Source organism: Ciconia boyciana, chromosome 1, assembly GCF_034638445.1.
Source record: "Ciconia boyciana chromosome 1, ASM3463844v1, whole genome shotgun sequence".
Lineage (NCBI taxonomy): Eukaryota > Metazoa > Chordata > Aves > Ciconiiformes > Ciconiidae > Ciconia > Ciconia boyciana.
Window position 1 is genome coordinate 107,417,283 of NC_132934.1, and position 26,509 is coordinate 107,443,791.

A 26,509-nucleotide genomic window follows, 5' to 3' on the forward strand; every position below is an offset into this window, starting at 1 on the left:
GAAAGAGGAGCCAAGGTAGAGAAATCCAGAAAGTGCGGAGCATGTTCCTGTGAGGAGAGGTGTCCAGCAGAAGTGCTGATGGAGCAGGAGGGAATGGACATTAGCTTGGGGTTCTCTGAGGGAGGTAGAAAATACAGTAGAAAGGAGATGGTGGTAGAAGACCAGGGACAGCGTGGAAAGGTTTGGTAGGAAGCTGGAAGTAGGAACCCAAGGTGTGAGATGTCCTGCTCTTCAGTTACCCACACTTGCCTGACGTGGTCACAGCTCTGCACTGGTAGTATTAGGTCTAAACTGGGGAGAAACTGTGTTTTTGTATGGTTTGTGTTTAGAGTATGGTGGATGGAAAAAGACTGTGTGTTGACAGGCACATTGATTTTTACTGTGAAAAACACTATGGTCACAGTGGTGTTAAATGAAATTCATATTTATGACTGAGAAAGGGAAGGGAAAAAAGGAAAGATTTTCTGTACTTGATGACTATGAAGAAAAATTATGAGATCTCATATTTTTCTTTGATAACTGATTCCTTGAGATGAGAGAAAAGCAGATATTCGATATACCTGGACTTGGGTACGTATTTTTTCTATTCTACATAAGCAAAAACTAAAGTACACTGCAGAAGATTGGAACTAGTATAAGATCAGTAAATTGAGTAAGCAACTTAAAGGGTGATGCTGAAGGCAGAACTATAGAAACATTGAAGCTGAAGTAAAGTTACAGTGGAATCTTTCAAATATTTGTCTTTGCTCTGCCCTAGATGACTAGTTTTCCCAACTATCCATGTATGAGAACATGATGTATGGTAAGATTTGGAGATATCATAAATACAGAAGAATATCAGAACATCATTTAGGGAAAGCTGTAGGACTAGCAAAACTGAAGTGGGACTGAGTGTGTAAAGAACAAGGTCATAAACTAGGGCACTTAGATTATCTACCACAAATTTGAGAATTCATGATTGTGAAATGATAAAGGAAAAACACCTGAGTGTACACATCAATCACAAAATGACAACTGGTAAACAGTGATGCAGAAACAAAGTTGAGGGAGAAGGTTTGCTCCCAAAAGCATTCATCAGGAGATATTCATCAGGGAAAGAGAAGGTAACAATCAAACATAAAGATGATGTTGGCATAATGCTAAAAAGGCATAAAGTGGCTATAAATACACTTATAAATTAGAAAAAGGCATCTACGGTGCTACCTAGAAAAGGCATCAGAGGAGTAAAATTCTGGCACAGCCTTCCAATAGGGATAGCTGGTGCAAAAGCAAACTTAAAATGCAATTCCTTTGCAGGAAAGTTAATGTGGGAAACGGGAGCTAATGTTTAGCAAAACAATTTTTCCTCTGAAATGGTGATTTATCAAAATCAAAACATTTCAGATGAATGAAAAAAACAGTTAAAAAGAGAAAATAAAAAATAAAGTGTTTTAATAAGATAAGGATTGAGCAAGACATTTAAATTTTCCTTTTTTAAACACTTGTCATAGAACTTATTATGTATTTCAGTAGTAAAGACAAAATTAGAGAATGTCCTCTTCGGCAACCAAATGCTTCAGGCTTTGTATATTCTTCTTACTTTGTTCCTGAATAGGAAAAAAACATAGAGAGTTACAAAGTTCCTTATGAAGCCACGAGTACAATTTCCATGCACCTCTAGTAAATTCTGCTACGAGCAGCAGGTTTGTGGATGGTGATTCTGCCAGAAGCAGTCAGAGCAGGGCAACTACTCTCTGGCCTCGGTCCAGCTTGCCACAGATTCCCAAATGAATAGATGCTGTGGAATTTGGGAAAAAATAGTACATCACTATTAAGAGTATGCAATGCACTGGAGAGCACTAGCCGACTGTCTGCTCTGGGGGAGAGCTGACTCAAAGCAGCTATTTTAAGGCAGGTGGTGTTATTGTGGACACAAGGAAAACCATCAAATGAATGCTTGCTCTAGTATTTTCTGAATCAAAGGGTCTGTTATAAGACTCCCCAGGCATCTAGCCATTATGCCCATGGTCTTAGCAAATTTTTAGTCTGTAAATCCTGTGTAAACTCATGACTACAGGACAATAGTAGGAATTCTGTAATTTACAAATAAACTGTTCTTCAGAGGTTATTGTTTATTAATATAATATATTAGTGGTATGGAAAATTAACATGGTCCTCTTCTTTAGATACTCTATCTTCTTTCATACGTGTTCCTGTGAGGGTATATTTATTTATAGGCTCATAAATAAAAGCTTAAACTGGTATTAGTTAGAAAATGTCACCTCTGATCTTGAAACTAATTGGTTTGTATGGACGCTGTTTAATTTGCATAATTTCCTCAGCATGACGTCTTTACTCTTCTTTCATTTTAAAGGGAAAAAAGTCTTTATTTCGATACTGAATGGAGAGTTTTAAAAAATACGCCTTCCAGTGATTATAGGTTAGGTGTAATGTTTCATCTTGTAGTAAATGGATATATTTCTGTCACGTACTTTGAGACTTGGAATTCAGTCAGAGGCTGAAAATATTATTCACAGGCATGGATCCTCGTTAAATAAGCGTTACCTTTGCTTTACCCCTTCCGCACTGGGGATGTACAGCAAAATGTACATTCTAGTGAGTCCTTACTTCCCGTGGCACTTACTGGAGAAAACCTGAGTGGAGAGCCTGTTTCACCCCACACTAACTCCCTGTCTGGGTTCCCCCACACCAGATGAGAGGTAATCTCAGCTCCCTCCTTACAGCTGCCTATATCTTTCATACGCAGCATCTAAGAAAATAACTCCAACCGAACTCTAACAAAATAAGCCATTTGTTGCATTTGCACTATTTCTCAGTAGCCTACAGCTGGTGCCAAAGCAGTTCTTTTAAGAAATCGATAATTTCAGACCTATTTTTGGCTAGCAGTAGGACTTAGCAGTTCTGCTTAGCAGTGGCACTTTTCATTTAAAGTAGCTTTAGAAGAGCTAATACTCTAAAACCTGAGGTTTATGAAGCAACATGTATGTAGCCCCAAATTCTCTGATGCTTTTTATCACTTTACTTTAAAGTGTATTGACATGTTCTAGCACTAATAAAAGGGTGTATGTTTTCTTTCCAGGACTCGCCACAAAATGGTGGTACAAATAACGAGTGAGTGCAATTCTGTTCCACATGAAAGGGGAGAGAACTTATGCAATTGCACACCCATTTCTTTTACAAGGAAGGAGAGTGACAAGAGGGGCATTGCTTGTTAGCTAACTGAAACTTTGGGTTTAGCTCTGTTCCTAATATTAGCTACTATTAAGTCCGTGACGAGCACAGTGCATATACACAAGAAATAAGAGGCCGAGAGTTGTTGAACAGCTCTCCTGTGTCTTGTTAGCTCAAATGTGAAATATTGCTCTCATTCCTTGTTGGAATATAAGCCATATAACCTGTTGTCATGTGGTCCTAATATGAACATGCCTTGGTTTACCTGAAGGAATAAAACATGTATTAAACATGTAGTTTTGTAAGCGGACTATTAGGCTTGTATGCAAATTGCAAATCAACTTTATATATGTAGATGATGATGTAAAATTTGATTGGAGTTTAAGAGGGTAAACTGTGATCTCTTAGGTCTAATCCCAGCCCTGAATCTATTCTTTTTCTACTGTCTGACACAATGTATTAAGCCACTGGGCAAAAATCTTTCTATTTTTGCAACCTACCTGCTTCACTGAGACTATTAGAAAAGCAGATTAGGAAACTGCAGAAAAGAATGAAGTAAATGAGAAGTATTACCACTGTAATTTTGGAATATGAATAGAAAGTATAAAAGATCAGTGTACCAGAAGAGACGAAAATGACTGATACCTCTTTTAGTATCACCTCTTGTTAGGTGGAGGGAAAAATGCAAACTTATGCTACAGGCAGTGCAAAGAAAGTGCTCACTCCCACGCCTCTGCTTCAAGAGAAAATCTTTGAAAGGGCTGGGTTAAAAACAGCCAATATGCTATGAATTTGGGATTAAATTACATTGACATCAAGTGAAATCAGCACACTTAAAGTGAAAAGGTTATGCAGGAATACAGCCAAACAGAAATTGGATGGAGATATACAAAAGTACACGTTTTGGATGTCTGGTATTGGCTAATAGGTGAATAGTATGGCTCAGGATGTAGCCAGCCCTGACTTCAGGACAGTTTTTAGAAATCTGTTTTGCAATTTGGTATAAAGACAGGTCAGTTTGCCAAGTTTCATGCAATCTGACCAGCATGTTGAAATTCAACAAAGCAGCAGCAAATCTCAGCATAAAGAAACAGAGAGTGAACAAATTAAATACTCATTTTACTCATGCATCTCCTCATGTTGCAGTCCGATTAGAGGTTAGGTTTGGCACTAATTTCCAGGGTTTTGTCCTAGAAGGGTGACAATGAAATCCAAATATCTTGATTTTTGTTTTGCTATTGCAAAACACAAATCAGGTGGCATATATTAATCCCAAAGTAGTATTGCATAAGCTAACATACAATGGCTGAAAAGTAGCTCCATGACTTGTCACTGTGCTAGAACACATGCATGATGCTGTGATAAGCACTCTACAAAGCACTTGTTAAGACAGCCCTTACCCCTAAAGAATTTACAGCCTGAGAGACAGAGAGAGATAAGATAAGAGGCACCTGGTAACCAAGAAGTGATGCTTGCTATTTACATTTTTCTTTTCTGTTTGCTTTCTTTTCCCAATGTTTCACCCCCTGTTTTATAATGAGGTGCTGGATTGGTTGATGTGACACTTGTGAGTCTCTAGGAAGAATTTGATTGAAGAAGAGTGGTGGCTGGCACTGGGTTTGGGAAATCATATTTTACGAGATAGGCAGTAGAGAGGAAAATATAAAGACAGTGATGATTGGAGACTATTCTTAAGGCCCAGTCCTTGTCAAACACTGAACATTTTGACTCCTGTCAAAGAAAATAAGGAGGGGAGTATTCTTCAGAGAGGGATAGGAACTCCTGTATGCTCAGAGGATGATTTTTTTTTCTATTCAGATATTTAATGCATAACCCAGTCCTCTTCTCAACAGTGCAGTCTTTTGATGAACAGTGAGTAACTGTCATAACACTGGAATAAGAACTCAAGTAGTGCTGTTGCTAAAGATTTTCATTTACCTTGATAGCATCCAGACTAGATATGAGGCCTTGTTTAAGTTCCCAAATGTCATTAGGTTTCTCAGGGTTATTGCTATGCTACTTGCTGAAGCTATTCTAATCCTTTCCACTTCTCATTAGAGCATTGCTGTCACTTTTTCTCAGCTCCTGCATCTGCCTGTTCCCTGGTTTCCTCCAATATATTCCCCCCGATCTGTCTTCAGTATTACTTCCCCCATTTCCCCTCCCTCACTTTTCCCCTTATCTCCTTCTGGTAGCATAATATCATCATGTGAAATTCATGGCCAAGTTTTCTGATGCCTTTGGCCCACTCCTCCTCCCTTCTCTCAGTGAGCGCTTTGTATTGCTACACCTTGCAACATCAGCCAAGTCACACCTTATCTTTTCCAATGTGTCCTTTGCCACTTGCAAAGGTTTTTAGTAGTCTCAACTTGATTATCTTTCTATTCTGCAATTAATTTTGTTGGTGATACTGAAAAATAACAGGCTTACAACTCACTGGAAGTGTACCTCACCTGAACCTCTACGTTTTGAGTCAAAAAAGGTTTGATTTTATCTGAATCAATTTGGTTCCTGTTGTCGTCCCCCAGTTTAAAACTATCTTTACCAATGAGTAATGAAAATAATACCTTTGGTTCTTCTGCCTCTCCTGCTAACAGCCAACTCCCATAAGAAAGTGGAATAAGTCTGGATAGATAGCACGGGCTACAGTCTTGCAATAAATTCTTAAAAGTTGTAATATGTGAATGTACAGTGATAGTCAAACAGGTAAGGCTCAGAAATATTTACTGTATAGTTCAAGTGTAGTCTGCACAGACTAAGAACAACATGCTTTCATGCTTGGTTACTGTAGCACAGTAGGTGGCAATGATTATGAATCAGGTTAAATGTTATCCAGATGCACTATAGCAGTTAAGAGTATAGTATTTATGATAGTTTTGAAATGGTATAATATCTATAACTAGTCTAAAAACTCTTAAACATGCCCTCAAACATGATTAGCAGTAATTTATCTGAATAGAACATGAACAGATAAGCACCTTAGTTGACACAGTTATACTCAAAGCAAAAAAGAATTTGATTAATATAAAGCACCTGTACTCTTTAAATCGTTTTAAAGATGGCATCTGTTTTCTTATGAGATTAATCTATGTAACATCAGTATTTTACCTCTAACCTGTGTGTCTAATAATCTCAAAAGTAGTATAAAAGAAGTGTATAAAGGAATGGATTTGAAAGAAGAAACAGAAAGGCAGCAACACATATGTTTTCATAACAGCATTTTCACCATTTATCTAATGAGCGTTGGAAGAATTTATCCATGGCTTTGAAAACAAGCAGTAAGGATTAAACATCTGCTTGAGTGTTAAAACTCAAAAGAGATGTGAAAACAGAGTAAAGCAAGAGGCAAGTTTTTGTCATCATCATCACACTTCGTAAGTACTGTACAGAACATGGCAGAACTCAGGAAACTCTTCTGGTTTCCATTGAGAATAGCCAGATTTATTATTATTTTCTTCACCTGCTTAATGTCTATGTGTAGCATGTTTGGAGACTAAGACTTGATTTTGATGCTGATATTTTACATAGAGTCACTACAATTTCTCTGTCATCTTCACAAATTTCAAAGGAAAATGCATCTTCCACAATGGGGCACAAGAAGAAGCAACATAGCCCCTGATAAAGGATCTCCTGCAATTCCAGGTTCATGGAAGTAAAAAGTCATCCCAGAAAGTTTTACAGGAAGAATGAATAGTACCATCATGTGCCCTGTTTTCTTTATTAGACTGTTGATGCAACTTTTGCACATTGACAATATAATTTCTATAAGCCAAGAAGCGATGCAGGTTTATAGAAAAACATGAAAAGATTATTTCTGTTGATAGACTGTTATGATATTCAACATCAAGGAGCCAGCCACCTTAAAGGAAGTTTAATCAAGCATTTTGTTCAAAGGTTCAAAGGGAGTCGAGACCTCTAATACAGACATTAGGACAAGATCTAAATTGCACAGAGAGTTCATTATGGTTTCTTTCTGAAATACAAGAATGGGTAAATGACAAAGGGGACAAAGAGAGAAGCACACACATTGTGTACATGTAAGACTCAATAGAAGACCTTTACTACAGCTTGAGCAATTTCCTCTTGTACTGCAAAACTGCTGGCCAGGGAAATATAGTTGTGTTTGTCTGTTTGTCCTTGCATAATAGTAGGAGAAATGTAATGGTGTTAAAAGAAACTGCAGAGTCATTAGTCTATCCCTTTCTTATAGCCACTTCAGTTTTTAATTAATTTATGTATGCAAACAGCTGATTTAGAATTTTCTGCAAAAATAATCAAGGAAACTGCTTGATTCAGATGATTCAATCAGATGACTGATGATTTAGCCAAACCACTCAGATTCAGAGCTCTTAGAAGTTTCACTGCTTCTTCACAGACTTTGTCTACAGCAGAGACTCCTAACTGAAAGACCTGTGTTAAATAAATCTAAAGCTAGATACTGAAGATGCCTTTTTTTGAACATCTTTTCCAAGTAGAACAAGGTCCTTCACTCAAGAGGACCTCTAGTATTACATGTAAAGGTTGGATTTATCTTGCCAGATGTAAGAAAAGTCATTAGGCCAAGTCTAAGCCAATCATGCATGCCTCTGCAGTAAGAGCGCAGAAACAGGCACTTCCAGAAGATGATTCATCAGTTCTAAGATGATAGGTGTTAAGATCCATCCATTAGAAAGCCTCTGGATTGCCCATTTCTGTGCTGGCTGTAGTTGGAATAGAGACAGAACTAGCTTTTAGACAGCTGACCTTCTGTGAAACACTATTCCAGGTCAGGTACACAGAAGTCATTAGGGAAGAAAAGAAAATGCTCTACAAATTTCCAATTTGGCTTTAAGAAAAACTTTTGAAAAACATATGAGTAAAACTAATGATCTTGGAATTTTCTGATGGAGGTAATGACTGATATTTATGTTCAAGGGAAGGAAATCTGGGTTCAACAGAACAGGCTCTCTTTTAAACCCTGGGCTCCACAGAGCTCTACCCCATATGTGATGTTGCAAATATATCAATAAACTCTGCTTGGGACCCAGTGCTGTACTTTCACCCACCAGATAAGGCTGCGAGTGGATGAGTATTACACAATACTGTCAATACAGGTTTTTTGCTTAAGTCAGTTTCCTCCGCTAGACTCTGTAGTATCCGCAGAGTCACTAGTACAGCATTTCCACCTGCCTGTTTCCAATGCATAGAACAGGAAAAAAAAACAAGTGGGGGGAATAACCTCCCTGAGAACAGCTCTTATTCTCTATATATTCTGCCAATTCTTGGGAACAGTGATGGCATTTTAAGAATCATAGCAACTTCTCTATTATTTTTCTATTTTACGAAGCAAAAATAGATTCTAATTTTGAGAATATAATCCATTTAAAGGGAGTTTTCCCTTGATTTTACTAGAAGCTTTATTGTAAACCTAACACCACTGAAATTTTTGGTAATGTTAAATTTAGGTGATATGGTAGAGTTTCATTTCAGACAAACATTTTCCTACTCAGTGTGCTGATTCCGCAAGACCATACTCTATCCTGGTTTTAGTCTTTTTCCCCTGCCACCAAGTCCCACATCAAAGCATTCCAACTTTACTGCAAATTAGCCATTTGAAATAAACGGAATCGCTCATTCTAAAATGGGAGAAGATGAGAAACATTCTCTGGCATATGCCTACTGCCTTGATTTAACTTACAAATTCATAGCCTACTGACAAATGTTTCTTTGTCTGATGGTGTGGCTGTAAGTTGTTTAGTAAGTTGCAAAGTTTGCGTTTTTACATATAAAGTTTGTTATCAACACCACTTGACAGCGTAAAACTAGGATAATGACGTAGAAATATAAACCTTTGTTAATGTTACACGTTCCAATAAAATTATTCTTTGTATCCCAGTCTTAAAAATGCTGCAGCAGAAAGATCATACAATCTGACCATCATCAAACATTATCTGATGTCACTTTATACTTCAAATAGCTCAACTTGACACCCTGTTTGGTTTACCCTTTGCTAAGATGGAGGTTTTACCCTGAAATGACCTCTTTGGCTTTGCAGTGAATTGTTTTAGTAAACAGATGGATCATTTGACTCAAAGAAAAAAACCTAAAATATTCATTTAGGTCTGCAAATCATTTCTCTGAATGAGAACAGTAAATTCTAAGTGCCTGAGGCTTCAAACCTTTCAGGAGTTGGAATTCTGCATGAAATTAGGTTGTTAGTGTCTTGCCTTTATTTTATGTGATTTATTCTTTGTACTCCATGAAGCTGCATACTAGAAAACCTTTAATTACTTATTTCATGGAAACATTTGAGGAGTTGTATTTGTTTCACTTTATTGGCGGCTTTGCTGAGCAACGTGTGTGATTGTATTTAGTACAACTGTGTCACATATTTCATTAAAGGATCTGTTTTCCAATCTTACTTGTAATCAACTGAAGACATTACTTCATTGAAAGATATTAAAATTCTCTTAACTTTTATAATTAGGAACATGAGCATAATCAACTTGTGTTGTAGTCTATAAACCACAAACTGAAGAGGTGTGAAAGCAGTAACTCATTCCCATTTTGTGGGTATAGACTATCATGTTTTGGATCTATGTTCATTTTTGCCAATAGAATAGAAAAGAATCTTTTGCAAGCTGTGGCATGGTTATAGTTGCAGACACAAATAAAACCTTTTAAATTAGTTGTAGTATATAAAATCTTAAAAATACTGATGTTCGTCTCCTAGATAATACATTGTGTAGTATCCGTTGCATGATTTGTAGCATTTAAGATAGAAAAGACCACTTGATTAACAAGTATAATCTTATAAAAGCCATTTAAATTTCACCCATTTAATCCCTGTACTGGGCTCTATAAGACACACTTGTATTTGCTTAAGGCTTCCAGAAAACCACCTTATCTTAATTTTCAGGGATCAAGAAAGGAAGATGCCACTTCTTCCCCTGACTCTTCAGTACCATGTTATTATAGGTTGTTTGTAATAATAATAATAATAATAATAATAATAAATGTTTGTAAATATCGGTTCCAGAAGCTACTATCTGATTTCAAAAATAGAGATCTATTTCATATGTCTTATTAAACTTGTTAACAGTTTGGCATAAATGCACCCAACAAGCTATTTATATGTTTTTATTTTTTTTCTGTGGGTACAAAGACAATGTTCCTAGTTTTTCCAGGATATGACAGAAATAAGACTTTCATGTTACTCCAGAAGTCATGACCTCAAGCCTCATGAGGTAGAATTGTTGTGCTCTTATTTGGACATGGCAGTGTTTTAGACAGCAAATGTTTGAAGAATGAGTGGACAGAACATAAGTATTTTGTTGCTATTTTGTATATGGACTTGGACCCAACTTTATGGTTATGGAATCTCAGTCAGACTCAAGGGATTGTCACCTGTGCAGCAATACAGCGTTGAAGAGACAAGGCCTTTCAGTTTTCCTTTCTGCCTGTTGCTGTTAGTGTGTGCTTTGTAGTGTGTGCTTGATTGTGAGATGCAGGGAGGATTGCTATGCCACGGAAATGGCTGCCATCCCTGGAACAGCCTAAGTTTACTCTTTACCAAGACAGCTTTTTTTTCAGAACTGAGACCTATGCTCTCTGTAAAGTGTCATGGCAAGCATGGGAGCATTTGGGTGAGGATATTACATGATTGCTATACTTTAATTACATTGTTAAAACACCGCAACAATCTGTGTATGTTTGTGTACCGAGATTCTAGAAAGAAGTCCTCTCCCCTCTGTAAGATGGGTTTTTCACTGTGTGCTTATTTCAGTCTCTCCACTATTCAAGTGAGAAATCAATGTCAAATCAATAGGTTATCCTGAATCCAATGGGTAATAAAAGAATATGCTGTTTCTTCAAGGTGTCTTCTTTTAGCCACTGGACACAATACTAACCACTTTAGTAAGAAATGGTTACATATAATTGGGACTAACATTACCTGTAATACATTGTTTAATAGAGAAGAGTAGAGATAAGAGGCAATTCAAGAATGTTACTTTGGTAGACTACATTGGGCAATGTCTTCCAGAAAAGCAATAAAGCAAATTTCACAAAGGCTAGGCATCACATTATTTCACTGACAGGAACTCTGATCATGGATAAAACTGTTTCCTGTACTTAATACATTCAGTTGAAAACCTAAACCCAAACAAACAAAATAAAAACAACCACAATCCTCATCGGAGCAAAGCAGATTTCAAAGAGAACTCCATTATGCTATTTAAAATTTGTTTCCACTGTTGTCTTCCCTGTTGCTAAATGACATGGATAATCAGTGATATGGCAAATCATTAAAATGTTGGGGAAGAAAACAGATGGACTCCAGCTTTTCATACATATCTGAAAAGTGGCAGGCATGCCTCCCACACCTGCTCTCAGGCAGTGGGTTGTCACCTCAAGCTACTGCCAGCTTAGGACACAGCAGATCCAAGAACCTAAAATCCTCTAAGGATTAGCCTAAATCTACACAACAGTCTTGAGTGCTAATGTTTGCCTTTAACGCGTTTATTACTGCATCTACATGTATTCATCATTTGGATCCAATGCCATCGTGTCACACAGAAGTAGAATGTTATTGCCATCTGAAACAATGTTGTGTCAAAGCAATAATATGCCACCTATTGTATGACAATTTGTCTCATGAAAACATTTTAGACTACTCAAACCCATATTTCTGTTGCACTAAAATTGTCTGGTTTTCGATTGTGAAACATACTGTGTGCTCAAACATGGAGGAGACAGGCTGGTTTTGAACAAAAGCAGCTCTCCGGAGAAATGCATGTCCAAACTGTAATCAAGAAAACCCTTCATGTCTCCTGTTAATTGGTGATTTGCCCTGCATATCTGATGGGAAGATTTATGGCTTCAAGCAAAAATCTCTTTCAAGGGATTCTTAATAAAGGTTTAAGGGTGGGATTTTCAAGAATACCGAGGGGAGTTCTTTCAATGGCAGTTGAACATCCCCCTCTGCAAAGCACTTTTGAAACCCTCACTCATGTTTCCAAGATGCCAAATTCGGGCCAGGTTTATAATTTTTACTCTGTGCTCAGAGAGAACTGAAAGACAAAAACAAGAACATCCTAGACCTTATTTTTATCAGTACCCTATCTAATGAATGCAATTTTCACCAAGCCACTATAAAATACATACTTCAAATTATATGGCACTTTAAAAACCATTACTTGATTAATCTTCCTGCACATAAGATGTTTGTGTGTTTGATATTTATTCACGGAAAGAATTAACTCCTTGGGAATGGGTGGCATCTCACTAAGCTTTCTGTAAGACGGTAGCAAGTTGGGAAGGAAAAAACTTAAGCTGATTTTCAGTATTTCCTTCTTTCCATGTACTCATGCCATAAAAGTATTGAAGCAGGATTCTTCAGTACATGTATACTTAACTGTCTAAATTGTTACTCCCGTTTTCTTAAAGGCTATTCCAAATATTGACCAAGAGCCTCATGTAAGTCCTAGTGCATATATTCAGTTCCTTGCTTGAACAGTGGCTTCAGTCTATGGTTATTATCATGTGTTGGCTGGGTAAAATGTAAGCCAAGAGCTTTGAAATTCCATTTGAAATACTGAAATCTAACATGACCATTCTGATAAGATTTTCAGTCTTGATTTGCTAATCCAGAATTAACTTCTTGAAGTTAAAGGGACATCAGGTGATGCTCTTAATAGTTTCTTCCTTTAGCCCTGGACTTTTTCATAGAATTTTGAGAATTTAGCAAATGTTCTTTCTTGAGAAACCCTGAAAGGTCTTGACAACTTTGTAAAAAGTTTCTATCAAATTTGGTAATGTTTAAGATCAATTTGGCTGTTTTTACTTAAAAGCCTCTTACAGAGTCTCACCAACCTAGGGTGCTGGTTGAAGTTCCTAGTGGTTTGAGCCCTCAGTCTTTAAACCATTTTTATACCTCTTTAAATCACCTAAAATGGAAATCTAAAGTGCTTTTACCAGCTTAACACCAGCAGAGGGCATTACAGCATAGTTCACTAAAAACTAAAAACTTACTTTTTGAAAACAATCCAGATAAGAACAGACAAACCACATTGGAGGTTTGATAAGGACTTTACTGAAAGACATGTCAACTCTTTAATGATCACATTGAACTGGCTGAGAGGATTTCCCCATTATAATCATAAAAATCAGGTTTTTAAAACCTCATTTGCTTCTTTAAATCAAAATGCAAATGTTGCAACACAAGTAGTATTGCATACCAAAATGTGTTGCAAAAAGTACGCATGTATATTGTCTTAAAAGTTGGGAAGGAAATTTAAAATTTTACAATTAAAAATAAAGTTGTTTGCAAAGAGAACCAACTGAATATGTTTGAACAAAATCTCTCCAACTTCTACTCAGGTGAATAGTTTCCCCCTCCAGTTAAGAAGAGGTCCCTTGGTAGTGCCACATTTTCATGGCAATATGCAAAGTTTCAATATTGCAAACCCTCTCAATGCCAAGGCAATCTCCCCTGGCCTGAGGTTGTTTTCTCTATGTGAGACTATTAATTCTGAATACAGAAAAGTGACAGTTTCCCAGCTCCATCATTAGGAAGAAACATTTTAAAATGTCAGTTAAAGCTAAAACAAAAAATAATTTCTTAAATAAATAATGCACAATGATTTGGAATACTTTTCTGCATGTGTGTGTGTAGGTGTAGGTTTAGAATTAGGTTTTTGGCACATAATGTTTGTGTCTTGCTGCTGCTCTTCTACTTACCCACCTAAGCATTGCAACTACAGGGATCATATGTGGAAGGGGTAGATCCCAGGTAATATCCTCCCCTATTGTGGTCTCTAAGAACTTCGCCTGAGACTTTCTTTGGTCTGAGTATTTATTTTGTCTGATATTACTATCTGAACTACCATGCTGGTGCTGTCTCCTTCCAGCATTAAGATTTAAAGAGCAATTTTTCTGTTCTTTTTGCATTCTTTGAGGTTGGCTGAGTCCATGCAGCTCTGACTGTGCCCTCCAGCTAAAAGTAGGATGCTTGTCCAGCAGTATAGTTGAGGGTAAATGCAGATAAATTGTGTCTACTCAGTAACAACTGGAGAAATACAAAAAGTGTCCATTTACATAAAAGAGAAGGGTGAGTTTTACACTTTTAATTTGAAAGCAGATTGCTGCATTTTTTTAGGCCTCCTCCAGTGCTCAGTGTGTAATTTACTCTTGCATCTTCTCTGTTAAGAGGCAAGAGGAGAGGAAACTGGAAGTTGTACACCGACATGATTCTTGCTTAACGTTGTGCTTTCTACTTGGGAAAATGCCATTACGGTGTAACAGAAGTGATCCTCTGACCTGCTAGAGGCAGTCAGCGCTCCACAACCTTTCACAAACATACTATTTCTTAAATGTTCTCCTTTTATGCCAGTACAGTTTTTTGAGAGGAGCAGCTGCTGGCTTTAAAGTAAATGACAAAACCTCCGGCAAGAAGAGGAGGAACACACTGACGGCATGTCTACACAGTCAGGAGCAGATACTTAAGAGCCTGCTCCTCGCACACAGCAAGCCAGGCACACAGAGCCAGCTGCAGTGCAGCAGCCATATAGCTGTGTTATTATAGTAATGAGCCTGAGCTAATAAGGCCTGTTGAGACACAACCCGTGTTAGCTCAGGCTTGGCACTATGATAGCATATTTACTCAGCTTCTGGATTGGAGCTGGCTCGTGTCAGGCCGTCTCAGAGAGTGGGAGGAACAGTTGTGTTCCTGGATGCTCCTAACTATGTAGACATACCCTGACAGATTTGTCCCTTGGGAGGTTTTAAGGAGAACACATGCAAGACCAGGTTTTTTTTTACTGAAATATTTAGCTGGGGCCCAAGGCCTTCCCTCTAGTTTGGTTTTTTTTGGTGGTGGGTTTTTTTTGTGTTTTTTTTTTGTTTTTTTTGGTTTTTTTTTATTCTGAAGGCAGCCTGACCTTCTGTGAAAAAGGAGATGTATGCAATATGGGAGCCTGGTACTGCTGTTTCTTGCACAAAGCTGGAAATAACTATTTTAAAATAAAATAGCCTGCTGTATGAATGGGTATACAAGGCTCATCGACAGCATCCTCTCCCCTCAGCAGCAATCCCTACTTGCCTTGCAGATTTTGTACTTTATCAGTGTCTACTACCGAACTTCACAGTATACATCACCTGGACACTTCTCACCAGAATCCATTAGGACCTAGACCAAGAGTTTTGAGGAAAAAAAAAAAAAAAAAGTAAAAAGAAAACCCCGAAATAACTCCTCTCCAAAGAGGAGAGAAATGCTTCTAAGGGCCAGAAAACATTTAATATCTAGCAGAATAAGATGCTTCTGATCAACAGAACTCTGTTCTCTGTTTTGAGGTTGAGGGATTTAACTAATCTTTTTTCCTTTTTTGCCTTTATTTCCTGTCTCAAAAAGTAGGGGTAGTTTGGTTTTACTCAAACGCTTGAAATACATTTATAAAAATTTTTGGTTTGGTAATTAAACTAAGTAATATACATGTTCACAGTTCTCTTGAAGTGTTGTTTTGAGAGCTTTTAATATGGATAAGGATTGCTGAGGTCTTTATACCTTTTCACCTAGGGTACTTTGCAAGGAATTTTAGATTGTCTGTATGTATTCTGTATATACAGAAAAGGCTAAGGCTGCGCTAGCCATTATACACAGAGGAAGGCAGTTCCACTTGTTCATTAAAACAGACATATTACCACTTCAAGCAGAGTACCAACAGCAAGGCCAGCAAAGTGCACTGCTAGTGTAAGATTTTTGCTGCTGCTTCTAGTAGCATACTGTGTCTGCTGACAGGTAGTACATACTTCTGACACCAGCAAATAAGCATACCATCACGGGGCAAAGCCTTTCTCCTCTTCCCATGCTGGTCACACAGCACATACTGAAAAATTTCAGGGGGTGTAGTAAAATGTATGCTCTAGGCACTAAAGCAGGATGTCTCTATCATTTGTAGTTCCATCCTTACTTTTTTTCCCTTCCTCCACTCAAGGGCAGAATGTAATATTGAAACTATAGTAAGCATTTTTTTAATTAAAAGAGGTTAAATATATGGGATCAGATAGGCTTTCATCATGCAATTATAAATTGTATGCTGGTTATTTTAAATTTCAACATGCAATTGAAATTGTACTGGGTGAGCTGGCTTGGGTATCTGCTTTGCATTTGACTGAGTTAATTCACTGCAGGTATTCAGTTCTTAAGTGGCGTCTGCTTTAAATATGTGCAGTAATTCAATCAAAGAAGTAAGATGGATAGTTTATGTAATCCTTTTCATCTCCAGATTGCTAAGGTTAACCTTAACTATTCATGAATTATAAATGCATACAGCAATCTCAAACTAATACATGTAAAAAACCTTTTTTTGATGGCCTGTTGAAAACCATGGAACAGTTCTTTATTTTAAAATATAATTGATGGAACCTACAGGCACTGTATATCATTTCTTCCACTTATTTGTAATCTTAAACAAAAGTTTTGTGCAACTCATTTAAAATGGTCATCCATGGTAATATTAAACCTTTCCTCTGAGCCAGGAACATAGGTAATTTTCTCTTCAAATTTTGGATGCATCATTCTTACAGCCCTTTTCAGTGCCAGTAGATTCTGTGACATGAATGGGAACCCAAAGGCAGATATTACAGAACAATAACGCTCTGTTGAAGCCTTCACAATTCCTGGAGTAATTAAATAAAGAAAAAAGAATCCTTTCTCTTTCATTTTGTTAGTTCATTCAATGCCATTTGGATGTTTTTGCTTGTTACCTCTCTTCTAGGCAGTCTGAACAATCCACTAGGTGACACCCTCATACTCTTCCTGTACTCTGTATAGAAACAAGGAGATAGTGAGTACTGAATGGCTCATTTGTTAAACATTTAAAGCAAATACTAAGATTTCAGGGAGAGGTCTCTCTTTGTTTAGTAATATCAGAGATAACACTGGTTTTGTAATAAATACTGTGTTGTTTGTATAGAAATTACATATAAGCACATTAGCATTTTGTCATTAACAAGAACAAAACCACACAGCAGAAGTTGTATGCAATATTTCCTATAATTATAATAATTTTTTAAAAGCATTTGAGCTAGTCTGCTGAGCAGACTGAATAGAAAATATGCCCTTAGCATTTTTTACTGGGGGAACAGAAGGAATATAGCTTCAGTGATTTTTTTTTTTCCAGTGGGGATGTGCTATAGCATCTTTAAAACAGAAATGAAAAGCCGCATTCACCCCTAATATAAAGGAGTATTAAAGGATAAACTTCAATGGAATTTTGCATGTTTATGCCAGTGGTGAATTTTTCTTGTAGTTCTTTATGTTGATAACGATGCTTTATAAATCCTTTGAAGAAAGGATCTTTTGTCATGTTGTTTTTATACACCTAGCATAATGAGGCTTGAGCTTGTTTAGGGTCTCCATCTACAAATTCAACATAGCAAATAAAATCTTATATTTTATTACTAGTATTCCTTACTCTGCAATGACTATGAGTACTATTCTAAATGTTGTACATAGTGAAAGACACTGGAAGTCTGAATTCTCTAGTGGTGTAATTAACAGTAACATCAAAGAAACAAGAGTTACATCCCAAAATTAATGTAAATAAAAGCAAAATAATGTTAATGCCCTAACAATCAAACACAAGAAAATAATTTATTTGAATAACACGTTTAAACAGAAACCAGCCAGGTCAAGAAAGAGACAGAAATTCACTTATATGGGCATGGAAATTATAACATTTTTTGTTTACTCATAATAACTATCCCAATTAATTATATGGCAACTGTAGGTTTTCAAGCTTTTGCTATCCATGCACTTTTTATATTCAGCTACACTTTGCAGTGCTCCTTTTCTAACAACTTCACTGCCTGTTTAGCTCTAACATAGAAAAATCCATTTTTTTACTACTGAAACCTGCAAAAAACTACTGAAATCATACACTGTTCTGCTGTCATGTATGTTTATTAACTTCAGTTTCCATTTCATTTCAGCTTATTAATGGTTATACTTAGAAAAAAAATTTTTAATAGTTTTTTAAGACAGTTTACTAAATAATCCAACAGATCACTTCTGTGGTGTCCTAAACAGTCTGGGAAGAAACAGGTTTTGAAACTTAGTTATATCTGATAGAACAATGGCAGGAATATGGTGGGCTATTTAAGTGTCTGCCTTATTTAAATGAGTATTACAGTCTGAGGGTAACATAATGTGATACAGTAATTTAAACATATTTTAGACTATAGTAGGTAAATAACTAACAATAAAGTGATTAAGAGATTAACTGGGGGAAAACAAAAAAAACAAAACACAAAGGACAGGACACATGGAATCGCGTGAGTTACTATGGGTAAACGTGCAAGTGCATTGGCTGTTTTTGCGGGATTCTTGAATCTATATGGTTGATCATATGAAAGCAGACCCAAGCCTGGGAGGGATGTCACGCACATCTTGACAAAAATCTGTGAAAATATTTCTAGTTTGAACAAATTGTACAGATGTCTTCATAATAGTCTAATTGGTAACACTAACAGTGCACTCTGATCTGAACTAGTTCTCTGTGATGTGAATGGAAGCTTAATTGTAGCATATAGAGTAATGTTACTGATTTAGTCATCCTTGCTGCCAGCCTCAGAACGCTCAGAATGATAAACTGTGTTCGCATATGCAGACACGTGCACGTGTGATCATATAATATATGCACGCACATAGGTATTTCTGGCAGCCAGCTCCTGGAGATAACCGGAAGGCTACACAGTAGTTTTAAGATCAGGAAGGTAAGAGTCATTTGAAGTTCAGAAAGGTTTGTGGAGAGAGAGTGCAGTTGCCCCCATAACACATCCAAGACATCATATGCATATCTCCACCTTTAGAGAGAAATACTCTGGGATCTTTAGTACTTACAGAAATTCAGGTTCTTCTGGGTAACGTGAAATAAATAATCTCTAAAAGCACACTGTCCCTTGTATCAGAGGCAGCACTGATTTCAGTCACTTCGAGGGAAGAGTGCCATCTGCTGAATCACAACTATCAGTTCTGTAGAACCTTTTCTTTTTCTTGGAGGTTTCCCAACCAGAGTCCTGTGCCTCAAACACAGGCACCATGTGTAATTTTGTGCATAGGAGTAGTCCTATTCTCTCAGAAATTACATGTGTTTTACATGTCTTAAAAATGGTGGGGGGCGGGGGGTGAGATTTAGAAGAAGATAAATACCAAATTAAAAATTCAGTCCTTCAACTGTTGTGCATTCAGTACTGTATGAAATTTAAATAAAGAGATAAATGCTGGAAATTAGAGCTAATATTTGACTTCGATGAATGCAGTAGATGTATGTTATTGTACAATCAAATGCATACACTACTGTATTTTCTGTAGTTTTAAAATTAAAACTTGAAAACTTAAAAACATGACTTTATGTCACTGGAAGTGGGCTATTTTTTTTCTATGCTTTTTGGAGTCAAAACTGTCCATTGATACAATTAAGAGTGGAATATAATTTTATGACATTTTTGCCTTCTCCTCATGAGATGCCACCAAATTTACCTTATCTTATCTGATTATTTTTCAGGAATTCACATTTCACATATTACAGAATTAACACAGCAAGTACATCTGCATTTTAATACATATAGAAGTGTTCCCCAGATCTGAAGAGGTTAAAGCCATATTTCTTTTCCTATAAACATTTTTGGACATATATATTTATATATGTGTGTGTGTGTGTCTCATATGCATGTATATATGTCTCAGTATCAAGGACAATAAGGATGCTTGAATAGCACACATTTTGTAAGAACATCTGCAGAATTAAAGATGATGTCAATTACTTATAAGATATTCTGATTAATTTCTGTAGGCTTACAATTTGAAGAGATTCACTCAGCTGTGCAGCTGTTATATATTATTACAATCTAAACGAATTTTAAAAAAGATAATTAGAGCAGTATATATCCAATCCTAGTAATTTTTCTGAAGTAAGAAAACACTGACAGCTAAACATTATATTATGAAGTATCTGAGACAGTACAAATTGAACAAGTCTTTGAAGCTCTAGTGTACTTTCACTGTAGGTACCTAAAGTAGAATGAATCTGTACTCTCAAAGGATAAAGATTTCTTTATAGTGATAGAAACAGTCTTAGATGCCTGTTAAAGATGAGGCAACTGTGGCACAAAAGCTTTAAACTGTTTTAGTTACACTCACCTCATGATCATATGGTAAGGTCATTCAAGCTTCAGACCTTTAATCCACTGCTGTAATTAGAATATCTCTGTATCTGGAATGTGAAATTAGAAAATTAACATCCAGCATACATAAAACTTCAACACAGCATAAAATTTTAATGGCCTGTTTTTTGAATGACCTAAGCAAAAGACTGCGTGAATCTAGAAACCTACTATTTCACTAATGTACAGGAAATAGATTTATCTTGAATAGAGAAAACACTCCAGGAATTAGCTAAATGCTTTATTTACCTTCTGTCCACATCATATATACTTGTTGCCAGTTACAAAGTAAATGGATTAATTTATGTTGCTAGATAATACTTATGTCATAGAAATGCATTAAAAATGACATTTTGCAATTAAAGATTACAGGGAATATTGACAGCTTCATATAAAAACAGTGATTCATAAAAAAGACAGTTTACAAGTAAATAAATACATGTATATATAAAATATATGTGTGTATGTACATTCACAGAATATATAAACCCATTTATTCCCTATAGAGTGACCTACTTGTAGATTTGTGGTTTTGCTTTTTTAACAGAAGCAATCAATTAAAATACGTAATTTGGTACAACGTGAGTCTTTCAAGTATTGATACTACAGAAAGAATAAAAAACACACCTTCAGAATGTTATCGGTGGTGGTGTGTCTTCTTTTCTTCCTGGAGACTATTTAGTCTAGGCTTAAAAAAAAAATTAAAAAATCTGACTATATGGAACAGGTTGCCTAAGAGAATATGAGATTCCAGTCATTAGAAATGTATGGTAATGGGATTAAAGAATACTTGCTGGTGGGAGTCTACTTATATTTGACCCTATCTCAGAACAGGAAAGTGAAATAAATGTACTCTTGAGGCTCATTTTCAGCCCTGCATGTGACTCCCATTTCTTTAATTAAAAAGAACAACCCCAAACCTAATTTATTGAAATCTCAAACTTCTCACTAGGGTTCAAGGATTATCTAGGACCTTTTCACTGTTTTTGCAGTGTGTTTTAATTCTGGAGGTGCTAATACATTTTTCTTTCATAAAGTGAAGAACGATGGTATAAGGTCACTGAACAGAAAGATAAATTGTTGGCTAGGTACATGTTGAAGAAATCTGGTCATATCCAAAAGTAGTCACTGTTATTGATTCCACAGTTACGATTGTTTTCTAAATGTGTTTGAAGTAGGACTTGAATTCCTTCTTCTCTCTGAAAATTAATGTCTGAATGTTGTTAAAACACTAGATTATTTTTCTGATGTCTGAGTGTTCTAATGTTTGGTCTATTCTCATCAGTTTTAGTGGAAAATCTCGCCAGTTTGGTTGCTGCTGATATATATACACTCGATATATATAACCAGGAACTTCCTTTTCCAATGTAAACCCGTTTTGCTTTACATGATTGAAAATTTGTCTTTACAGATCTCCTATAAAAGTGGACTAAAACAGATTCCGTGCAACCCACAGGACCTTTCTGTTGTTGGACTTTTAGTCAGAATTTGCCCTACGCCACCCTGCGGGAGGCAAAATGGGGCAAACGTAGTGGCATGCCAGCATGAGTGCGGTTGGATTCATGGTGGCTGAGCATCCAAACCTGTTTGGCTGATAACAATGTGGGGCGGGTATCAATCCTGCAACAGGAAGTAAAGGAAGGTTCTTTCTCTGGCGTTTTATTATCCCACTGCAAGAAAAGGCTCACTTGCAATGGGGTTAATATATTCAACGTGCTTCTTGGAAATTAAATTTCTTTTTACATCTCATTCAATCCTCATAACCTAATGAATCAAACCTAGGAATAGCTGGAGCTTTTCTGTGAGGTGGTAGGGCTGCTGTATGTCTGGCTGGTCGGGCAGCGATCTTTCCTGCAGGTACACCTACCCTTTTCACCTATGGTGTTAAGCCTTTTTGCCCTTCCACTGCCTCTCGTGGCATGAGATAAAGCTATGATGACCACACAGAGTTGACTGTAAGAGCTGCTTGTGTACCTCTGCATGGTATTTGTCCATCTGCCCAGCTGCAGGAGTGAGGATTTGAGGACGCTTGTCCCAGAGGTTTGGTCCACGCCTGGAGCGTGGCCAGGCCGCAGGCACTAGGGATCATCCGGCAAACCAGCTTCCTCACTCCACCGGGAATGCCAGACAACGCTGTACCTGCCCACAATGCCACTTGCCAGTGCCATTGATCATTATAGCAGAGGAAAGGAAAATAGATAAACCGTGAGGGGAAAGGCGGGCTGTGAACCTACCTACTGTGGGCCTGTGCTGGCTGCGCGGTGGTGGTGAGCGGGTGCCTAACGGTGTGGAATCGCCCGCTAACGGTGAACCGAGCCGTCAGTAACCTCGAGGGAGGCCTCAACACGCATCACGCGATTTTCCATCAGGGGCCTGGGGTTCCGGAGACCCGAGTTGGGTTTTTTTGTTTGTTTGCTTGTTTTCAGGGGGGGAATCTGAACTTTTTCTGTGACCGATGCTACCCCCGGCTCAGACCGCGGTCTCTTCCCCCTGCCCCCGGCTCAGACCGGAGGCGGGGGTGGTCTACGCTGGGCCCCGGGGCACGGTTGGCGGCAGCGGGGCGGCGGGAGCCACCCCGAGAGTTACCTTCGGCGGCGGCCGGCGGGGGGAGGGAGCGGGAGGCGGCGCCGGCTCCGCGCGGGGCGGGGCGGGGCGGGATCCGTCGGGCCGGGCTGGGCCGGGCCGCGCCGGCCGTGCGGGGGCCGTGTAGGTGCGGTTCCTTTAAGGTGTCCTGAGGCGGCACCAGACCTGCCGCGGCGGAGCAGCGCGGGGAGGAAGCGGAGGCGGCCGCGGCCAGGAGGGGGAAGGGGAAACGGGAAACCCACGGCGGCCGCGAGCGGCTCGACGTGACACCAGAAAGTTCAGGCGCGGCGGGCTCGGCCCCGCCTGACTCGTGCACCGCTGCCCCGGCTGCAGGGGAAGGCGAGGAGCCGCTCCTCCTTCTCTTCCTCCTCCCGCTGCTGCTGCACCGAGGGCGGGCGGGCGGGTGGGGTGGGTGGCTGGGGGCGTTGGCCCGGGGAAGTTTTGCTCGCCCTCTCTCTCTCTTCCCCCTTTCTTTCTTCCTTCGCCCCTCTTGTGCCCTCCTGCGGCGCTGAGGAAGGGGCGAGTTTGGGATTCTCGCGTGTAGAGGGCGGCGGCGATGCTGGGCAGGGCGAGGGGCTGCCGCCGGGGCTCCCCTGCCCGCCGCCCCGCCTGACTGCGGCCGGGCTCCGCCGCGGCCCCCGACGCGCCCGCCTCCTTCCCCCGTGATGGGAGCGGGGGCTGCCGCCGCTCCGCCGCCGCGCTCTGCCCGCCGCTCGCCCCGCGCCGCCGCCCGCCCTTCGCCCGCGCCGGCTGCCCAGTGACTTGGCGGGGCACTTTGCGGAGAGCGCTTCCCTGCCCGCCTCTCGCCTGCGCGGAGGGCGGCGGTGGCCGGTCCGTACCCGTCTCGGCTGCGTTCCGTTACTGGCTCGTCCCGGGCACCCAAAGCAAAGTCTCGGCCCGGAGCAGCAACTTGTGATCGGGAGGCGGCGGACCTCGGCTGCGGGAACTCGAGGATCTTTTGTTTTCTCCTGTCGCTTTGGATGGTCCTGGGAAGTGTCAAGGCGCCGCTTAGGAAAGCCCGGGCCGGGAGAGGGGAGGCCGGCCGGAGCTGGCGTGCTGCTGGAGCCCCGCGGATCTGACAGCGCCCTCCCCGGAGGGGGCTCGCCCTGGGAGTCCGGCGGGATTAGGAAACCTCGCTGACGTTAAGCTTCTGTGGAATTACAACTGGGGGCTCGTCGTTTCTCCCCCCGCTCTTCTGGCATGAGACTGCTTGCAGGCGCCACCCGAGGACAATGATCGCGGAGTTTGCTCACTTTTACCTCTTTGGATTCATATGTCTCACCTCAGGTAACCACCACGCGTAGGCGAGTCAGATACGAGGCCGCGGCGGTGGCCGCGCTCCCGCCGCCCGCCCCGGTTTGGCGGGGGGGCGATGCGCTAGCCGGCCTCCCCGCGCCTCCCGCCCCCCTCCTTTCCTCGGAAACGAAGCTCCGTTTCCAGCCGGCGGGCGCCCGGACCGCGTTTGCCCCGGGCGCGGTGTCGGGAGCTGCCGCCGGCCGTGGGCCCTCCGCGGGCGGGGGCTGCCCGGGGCTGGGCGCGGGGACCGGGCGGGGTGCGCGGCGCCGGGTGCGGCCCCGGGGCTGCGGGCGGCAGAGGCGCGCCCTCCCCCCGCCGGCAGCTCCTGAGGGTCGTTTGATGTGACCGCGGCTGGTGATGAGCCCCGGCGGCGAGGGGACGGCGGGAAGTGACCCCGGCCTCCCGCGGGAGGTGGGCTGCGCCTTCCGCTCGGCTGGGGCTCCCCGCGGATAACGCGCCGGGGGAGAGGCCGCAGGTACTGCGCACCCTCCCCCGGGCCGTCCGTCAGCGGCCGTTCCCCCCTCCCAACCGCCGGGGCAGCCCGGGCCGCGGGCCCACGCGTGAAGGGGTTAACGCCGCGCACCCGCCGCGGGTGGGGAGCACGGCGGTGGGGCTCGAGGGGGGCTTGGGGACAGGTTTTGCTTCACCTTAGCGGTTAAAGTTTACCCACGTGTGCGAAGTGAAGCGCCAGCGTGATAAATGGGAGCAGGAGAGATCGCTGAGGAGATAGGGGGGATTAATGGTCATTAGTCACTGTTTGCGCGGGGCTTATGCGTGTTGGGGCATCTTATCGTGCCTGTAGATTAAAGATAGGGTCGTACTAATAGGGTATTGTCGATAGCAGATTTTGGGCTGTGTAAGCACCCCATCAAATCGTGGTGTCGGGGAATGCGATGAAGGGCTGCCTGTAACGACTTCAGAACGGGTGCGCATCCCTCCGCTTGGCCGTGGCGTGCCCGTCGCCGTGCTCAGCCCGGGTAGCGCGGGGGTGTCCGCGTGGACCCGAGTGGTCGTGGAGGTGCTTGGGGTTCTGGATTTTGTTTCTCCGTAAGCTTCCTGTTGCTCTTAGGAGGCCGGATTTGACTGCCTGCAGTATTCCTTCCCGTTCTCCACAACGCCTTTTGTCATACGTTAGGCTACGGTAAATGCAGTAAAACCCTGTGTTATAGTTAAGGTTAGTTTGGGCGCTAACATTTCTGCCTTAATTGATTTTTATAAGTTTGCTGAGGACCCCTTTGAGTCATTAAAGTTATGGTAGCATGAGGCACCTGGTCAGTAAATGAATGAATGAAGTTTTTGAAAGACTTCATTTCAATTAATCAAGACTTAATTTTGAAAGAAAGTACACTGCCTGAAGCTTTAAGTCTTAATTATGTCACCAAATGCAATAACTTATGTCTGTTTCTAGATTATATCATAAATTTAACTATTACATTTTTGCTGTTAGGTATCAGGTTTGCTTGTGTGGCTTTAAATGTGGAAAGCCTTGCATTTCTCTCTTTTAAAAAAGAGAGTAACTCTAACCCTATTCAGTTGTGACTGTGTCAGTCATGCCATCTTTAATTTGCTTTTCTCGGTATTGCCTTCTTTATCTAATGGAAGAAACAATTGGAATGGGGAAGAGCCTTTTCACCAATTTGCTCTTTGTAAATCTTTCATGCCGATCGTCCCCACTGTGGAAAAGTTGACTTCATAGTCAATGTACTCTGTAACTCAGTTCTGTACTGAGGTATCTTTAACTCCACATTAAGAAACAGTTTGTTTTTTTGTGGTGTTTTGTTGTTGTTGTTTTTTTAATCATTATTCTCTCATCTATTTCTCACATAAATGCTCAATAGAGTAAGATAGAGGTACGTTTTTTTGTTTGGTTTTTGTGTTGTGGGTTTTTTTTTTTTCTTTTCCCCTCAGGATGGGGGTGTTCTCTTTAATAATGTTGATTCCAGCTGAGTTGTTGGACAGGGAAAAAAAAAAGGAAAAAAGGCATGAATTTTTATGGAGGTTTTTAATTTTGCCTTGTAAGCAAAGTCAGTAACAAAGATAGGGACAAGCACCAGAGAGTAACTTTGTTCCAACTCCCTCACCAGAGGGGTTTCTTTTTCTCCTCAGCTAGAGCGTGATCAAATAGTCGGTCTTGTGTCTAGAACAATGGAGATGCCAGAAACCTTTGGCAGGATGAAGTTTGAGGGCAGATGGCTGCAGTGCAGAAGGAAGGACAGGAGTCATCTACAGCCGTTTGCACACTGAAATCCTTTGAGTT

At 40.3% G+C, this 26,509-nt stretch overlaps 2 protein-coding genes across 2 annotated transcripts in view; one reads left to right on the top strand and one right to left on the bottom strand.

Moving 5' to 3' along the window:
- The window catches only part of ROBO1 (roundabout guidance receptor 1), a 743,951-nt gene that overhangs the window by 401,899 nt on the left and 315,543 nt on the right, over window positions 1-26,509 (top strand). The window lies entirely within an intron of this gene.
- On the bottom strand, window positions 1,487-25,185 carry LOC140649067 (uncharacterized). Its single transcript, XM_072855736.1, has 6 exons — window positions 25,074-25,185; window positions 24,919-24,970; window positions 22,960-24,062; window positions 20,351-20,423; window positions 16,915-16,973; window positions 1,487-1,586 (listed from the first exon to the last, which is right to left on the bottom strand). Exons 1-4 carry the CDS (start codon window positions 25,183-25,185, stop codon window positions 20,407-20,409), a joined length of 1,284 nt encoding a protein of 427 aa, XP_072711837.1. The 3' UTR covers window positions 1,487-1,586; window positions 16,915-16,973; window positions 20,351-20,406.

What these genes read in the sequence shown, in the direction of transcription:
- LOC140649067 (XM_072855736.1), bottom strand. Translation starts at nt 25,185, where the DNA reads ATGCGCACCCGTTCTGAAGTCGTTACAGGCAGCCCTTCATCGCATTCC. An exon ending in CTATCGACAATACCCTATTA is followed by an intron (nt 24,971 to 25,073) that starts GTACGACCCTAT and finishes CTATCTCCTCAG; the next exon opens with CGATCTCTCCTGCTCCCATT. An exon ending in GCTTCACTTCGCACACGTGG is followed by an intron (nt 24,063 to 24,918) that starts GTAAACTTTAAC and finishes CCGGACTCCCAG; the next exon opens with GGCGAGCCCCCTCCGGGGAG.